The following is a 6,725-nucleotide window of genomic DNA, read 5'->3' as shown; positions in this document are numbered from 1 at the left end:
GTCATGTCTCAGCCTTTGTATAACCACGGGCTCGTCAGCAGGGACTCGTGGTGAGGGCATATGTTGTAGGTCTGTCCCTCGGGGTAAATCATTGTACATATATCACTGATCTTGTCCGCAGTCAGTAGACTGAACGACGTGTAGTGTTTCTCTGGTATGACACTGGAAAGAACTCCTATGATTTTGTATGTATTGCCATGACGATCATCCTGGGCCAGAATCGTTGCACCCGAATTTCCTCGAGCAGAATCACATTTACTCAGGAGAACATTTTGGTTAAACCAAGGAAAGCTGTTCCAGCCGTTACACTCGGATTTCCACATCAGATTTTCGTTGTTAGGAAACGCAAAGAAACAGAGCTTTTCCGAATAAATGCTGGACTTGATAGCACGTAAGGGAGAGAAGTCTTGGCGGCCGAACACGCTAATGGCCAATCTTATGATGGCATAATCGAAAGCCACACGACTAGCATCCGAAACACCCTCGGACTTTTGCCAGTTGTAGGGCACTATAATCTCCCTGGCGTAATGGAGTCTATATCCCATTTTACGGGGAATCAGAATTTTAAGCATTTCCATGTTCTTGTGGAATTCCACTCCGTCATGAACGCAGTGTGCCGCCGTCATGACGTAGTTTGGGGTTAACAGAGTACCGGTACATCCAGACGACAGCTTGACCACATTGAAGTATGGGTACTGTCCCAGCTTGTAGCTCTCCACCATGATGCGATCGTCTGTGCCATAGATAAACTCACTTTTCTTTGGTTCTCGCTTTTGGTCCTGTGTTTTGGTTAGATCTGGCTTGTTCACTAAAAACATGCGCTTATTTAGATTGTTCTTCATGGTAACAGACGGCAGTATCTTTATTGTATACACTTGCTTTGATGGAAAAATCTGAACGAGGTGTTCTGTTCCAGTCTGTTGTTGTCTTATATTTGAGCTATAATGGTCAAACTGTAAGAAGTCTTTGCCCACTCGAGTCTCATTTTCACCAGCACGGATGCACGTGAGCAACTGTAGAGTACAAATACACAACAAAACTGTAGCCTCTTCCATTAGCACTGCACTAAGCTCAATATCCTCATATCTGAAAAAGTAAGAAATGTTTTTATGAAATGTGATACGTTTGTCTCGAATCACCCCTTATGTGTACAAAAATACTGTCATGAAAAAAATATAATTTGATATGAGCCTTCTAAATATTGCTGTTTCAACAAAGTTCGTAAAGTAAAAATTTAGTTGAAGGGTGAGTACCGATAAATGCAATTTAAAATGTCAATCTAAGTAGAAAAAAACGTGACAAAATCTTATCTGAGGTCTTAACTGTACTCGTTTACATTTATCATGTTTATATGAAAGTTTATTGTTTATCATGGATTTTATAAAACCATTAGATTACCAGCCTGTGGCCAAATCGGTTTCAAAATGATGTCAAGATAAAAGTTCCTTTTATATAACATAGAGGCCATTGGTTTGTGAAATTAACATGCAAGAAACTTCTTAAAGAGGAACTGAAGTTTAAAAAAAAATGACCTATTTGGGTCAAAGAGGGCTACAAAGGGACATCTACAGATTAAAAGATGAAAGATGAAACTATTTATTCATTTAGAATTTAACATCTCGGAGCTTTATTGACAGGAATAAGATCAATTGGACTGGTGAGCGATGTAGTATTTTTCATTTTCTTTATTTTAATACCTATTTAATTACATTGCATGCCTAGGACTAACATTATTGAAATCTTCTGAGCTTTTTTATGACTTCCTTTTTATCTGAGGTCATTGACATTTTTTCAAGATTTATCCATCATTTTTATAAATTCATCTATTGAATCGCATATAGTCTGGAAATGATGAAATGTTATTTGCGGCATAAAATATCGATTTTATAAAATTATAAATACGAATTAAAATTATCACCGAGTTTTTCAAAGTCATCAGTTTATTTTCAAAGATTTTTATTGCCGTTTTTTATTAGCTTATCCAATGAAACAAAAATAAATGTGACCATTTATCCAGCACGTGTTATACTCAATTATTTACCTGACTGTGATATAAATCTTTAAACCAAACTTTGAGGCATAACGGATTCAATGGGGGGGGGGGGCTTTTTAATTTTGTTTTCCATGTGTTTTGTTCAGTGCGAATCTTCTTTTTATTTAACCAAGCTTCTTTCCATTTATTTACAAAAATGTTCAATTTCCCTGATTTTTAAAAAAAATATTTGTTTACGTTTTTGACAAAAAAGAACGTGGGGGAATAAGGCGAGGCCTAAACCACTTTAGTCCATTTGAAAACCTCTGATTTTTTTCTTATAAATATCACTTTTGTTACATTTATGTAATCATTTGCATTCAGTATTGCCAAAACCTTCAAAAATTGACTTCCAATTTAATTGATATTAAGATATCAAAATGTGTATATGCTAATTGAGCAATAAAATGTTAATGAAATCGGATGTTCAGATTATAGTTTTTATAGAGTGGGTCATCATACCATTCTTTAACAACGTATACTGATAAAACATGTAAGTGTCTATCTTTTTCAATTTTCAATCAAATAAAAAAATGGTACCAAACCCACTCTATGGTAAAAAGCAAATTTTATTCCTTCAATTATCAATGCTCATCAATTGGCCAAGACCGAATTATTTTTTTGCAATACTAAATTGAGTTTATTTCAAAGGATTCAAACATGTGATTCCATGATGTAGCGGTTAGCGCGGAGTTTTTGGAACATTAGTATGTTGAAGTAGGAGTTCGATTCTAATGAATCGTGATGTAAATATTTTTATATCCTTGTTTATTTTTTTTATTTTTTTTTGGGGGGGGGGGTGTTTAAATTCGAAAAACTCATTCTATTTAAAGAAAGTAAAAATAGCGTTACTGTGAATCATTTTATATATTGTTAGTTAACTGTTAAACCATGTGTTTTAGTATTATTTTTAAAAATAAACATGTTACTTTGTTGAGGGCTACAAGTTTTAGACTTTAAGACAAAAGATTAGAATTCTTTATTCTATGTAAACGCACATAATAGATTCTCTGGAGATATGTAAGCACGGGGATAAAAATATTTGAAGTTAATACACATACTATACTATATGCGTGATTGTCATTTGAAACACTTTAGTGATAGGGTTGTGGCCACTTATTCCCCCAGGTTCTTTCCTTATCAAATGGTTTTCATATTTATAAATACGAAGGTTTTCTTTTCTTTCTATTTTTAACGAATATAACGAAATTGTAAATATAAAAAGCAATTGCAAGTTTGTACAAATGAAAAAAAAAATTCAAAATAGCTAATAAGATGTCCTGACGCTTTTTAGTGAAATATGCTGGGGGGGGGGGGGGGGTCTTCTAAATTTTGGCACTTTAAATTGAGGTTTTAAAATTTGGACACAATATGAAACATACATGGTATAAAACTAACAAACCTCCATTGGTTATGAGCTTCAAAACGTTGGTAATACCTGCAATATTCTGATCATTCGTTTAAATCTGGTATTTGAAACACAAAGTGGAAATTGTTTTAAAACTAGGTATTATGTCAATAAAACGTAAGTAATTAGTATGCGTCTTTATCAATCTAGCTGCAGCTCGTTTTAAAATCCACCAAGCAGTGCTATGGCGTTGAAACATATTATTTTTCTAAAATGTTGGTTTTCTGTGAAATGTATTTGTGAAAAAATATATAACTTTAATACTCTTGTTCTAATTGATTTACAGCACAAATGCAAACGCATGCTGAAAAAATTATTTTACTTGAATATTTGAAACTAAAAAATATTCTAATTTATTTCGTTTGATTTTTTTGTTCGTGACGAGCAGGCATATTCACGAAACTTTCCTAAAATGTGATCTACGTGTGTTACTAAGATATGACTTGGGGGAAAAAAAGTTAGGAACATCATAAGATCAACTTCGGACACGTCTCAAGATGTAGCTCGGCGATAACTAAGGAACATCTTAAGTTAGAATATCCTAACCTACCAAGAAAATTTTTGTTTTTCACAATTATTCATATAGGTCGAATTTAAAAGATTGTGAAGGAAGAAATCTTTTGTATACATTGTAATATATTTCAAAATATATAAATAGTTTAATCAACATTACGAATTTTATTAAGTTTATTTTTTCAGAATGAAGTGATTAAAATTTAGAATGATCAGGCATTGCTGATATAATGCGATGTAGATTTACTATTTAGCCAAGGACATTTGAATAAATTTTTGGCCAAAACTAGTACATGTAATCAAAACAATGAATATACCTAAATTTTTGTATATATTAAAGATAATTAAATAATTTTCTTTAGCCAAACAGAGAGAGTTTTTACGGGGGATGCTTAATTTGCCAGCTCCCAGGCAGGCATGTGGAGAATTGGAGGGTTCGGGGATACCTCTCCACATACAGATTTGAAATGAACGTACATGATAGAATAAATGGCTAACCCCCCCCCCCCCCCCCCCTCGATTAGGAATAAGTGGTTTGTCGGAAATGTGTAACTGTAGAAGAGATTACTGTACTCTACCGGTCAAAAACAAGTTTTACAACAGTCCTAATTTCCTCACAAAAATGTGATTTTACAACCTTAGGATTGTCTTAGGACAAGGTAAGTGATGTCCTAAATTTTGGACAAAGTTGTGGTAGTTCCTAAATTTAGAAGAGTTTCGAGAAACAGTCAGACGTATCCCAAGACGTACGTTGGACGCACTATATGGAAATATTTAAAAAAAAAAACAGTCCTCGACAGTCTCTACAATCAGTTATATTTCGAAAAATTGGAATATTGTTTACAAGTTTTCATTAAACGATGGATTTCATTTGTCACATCAAAAGTAAGAAACCCATTTTGATTTAAAAAAAACCCCTATATTTTTTGGGATTATTGAAGTTTATAACTAAGTTTTGAGAGTATGAAGCAAGACCGCGATGTGGCCTGATAGACCCCCTCTCCCCTATAATATTTAATATAATTATTCCGTTTTTAGCAGGTGTTTAGACTTCTTATGAAGTTGGTTGGTTACGTAGATTTTAATACCTGTAGGTTTATATGTGTCAACTAACATACACCAGGGAATTTTTAAAGCTTTTATTTTATCAGACCTTATGGTTTTAAACCTGTAAGAGCATCTATGACGTATGCCGAGGAGACCATAACCAGGATTTGTAGAATAAAACCACACGGTTAAATGACCAGGCGGAAATTGGGGTGTACTTGAAAAGTAATACATTTAATATTCAATTAAATAGAATTAACAAATTAACGGCTCCTTGTTTTTGTAACCTGTTGTTTTTGCGATTTTCTTTGTTTTCCTTAAAAAATATTGAGCAAACTGCAGACTTATAATGCACATAAATATTGTTTTCATTGATCAAAAATCACTCTAGAACATTTGAGAAAGTCGCAAATTAATGTATTACGATTACAATTAGACTCAATTCAAATGCATTAAAAAAATTTCTTGAAACAAATTAGAGTTTAATAAATTAGCTACTTTTTAAAATCAAACTTTTTTTTTACTGAATTGCCTTTATACAAAAACATGATCCAATGCAGTAGATTGGAATTGGTTTATACCCAGAAATAAATATAGTGTACAACTTACCCAAAGAAATTGTGAGTATATGCGCCAAACTATTCCGGCCGTACGTGTCCGATCTGTCTTTTATAGTGTCAATGTGTCGCCCCCGCAAACTAATTAATTATAGGTTCTTGTGAATGGACATTGGAGAAGGCAAGGGAAGATAGAAATAATTAAGTAGAGTGTTCTGAATCCTCCCCGTACTCTACTGATAAAGTTTTTGCAATCATAAATATCGAGTATAACTATATATCCATAAATCTAGCGGCTCACTTCTCACCTAGTCGGCCACGCACTATTTTGTTGCCATAGAGCGCGGGTGTAGCTACTAGATTTCATGAAACGTGGGGCTAGTGATTGTGGTATGAGCCGAACTGTGTTAAATTTCAAAACCAGAAGAACTATTTAATTTAAGGTATAAGAAATCATTCTTTGGGTATTATGATATGATCAAATACGGTCGGGTGGAGGGGTTGGGGGTCAAATCCAATATAAAGCCTGAAGGGATTTAACCTCTGACCGTATTTGATCACTTCATGATATTCAAAGAAAGATTCCTTATTAGTTTTCTGCAATTGTACGATTTAACAATCCAAAAGTATTTGGTGAAATGTTTTAGACTATACCTTACAAAATAAATTAGTAGTTTATCATCGAGAGAGACACTGAAAAATGTAAGTATATTGAAATAAAAAGATAATTTCTTGGTCTTCATAGCTGGTCTATTAACGGGTTGTGATTCTGGATTACGTTTTTCACTTTCAATGCAATGAACGTTGATCAACAACTATTCTCTTTTGAGAAGTGGACAGGCATAACCTATATCCACTGGATGTAGGCTATGCCTGTCCACTTCTCAAATAGTGGATGTAGGCAATGCCTGTCCACTTCTGAAATAGTGGATGTAGGCTATGCCTGTCCACTTCTCAAACAGTGGATGTAGGCTATGCCTGTCCACTTATGAAATAGTGGATGTAGGCTATGCCTGTCCACTTCTCAAAAGAGAATAATCAACCACTCGGTGTTATATTGAGCCGAGCGTTACCTGACCTTTAGAGCCACTACTAAAGTGACATCTAAACTAAAGCTATAAAATTAATGTATATTTGAAGATCAATGTTTTAACTTTGTTTTGCTTTC

General features: G+C 33.9%; 1 protein-coding gene across 1 annotated transcript; it reads right to left on the bottom strand.

Annotated features, from left to right (window-relative positions):
* Positions 1 to 5: 5 nt before the first annotated feature.
* On the bottom strand, positions 6 to 5,894 carry LOC128159752 (uncharacterized). The gene is made up of 2 exons (XM_052822936.1): positions 5,610 to 5,894; positions 6 to 1,086 (listed from the first exon to the last, which is right to left on the bottom strand). Exon 2 carries the CDS (start codon positions 1,053 to 1,055, stop codon positions 9 to 11), a length of 1,047 nt encoding a protein of 348 aa, XP_052678896.1. The 5' UTR covers positions 1,056 to 1,086; positions 5,610 to 5,894; the 3' UTR covers positions 6 to 8.
* Between the last annotated feature and the right edge of the window lie 831 nt (positions 5,895 to 6,725).

The sequence above is a fragment of the Crassostrea angulata genome, chromosome 8, assembly GCF_025612915.1.
Source record: "Crassostrea angulata isolate pt1a10 chromosome 8, ASM2561291v2, whole genome shotgun sequence".
Taxonomy (NCBI): Eukaryota; Metazoa; Mollusca; class Bivalvia; order Ostreida; family Ostreidae; genus Magallana; species Magallana angulata.
Note: the sequence above shows the minus strand (reverse complement) of the source record. Positions and strands in the feature narration are given on the sequence as shown.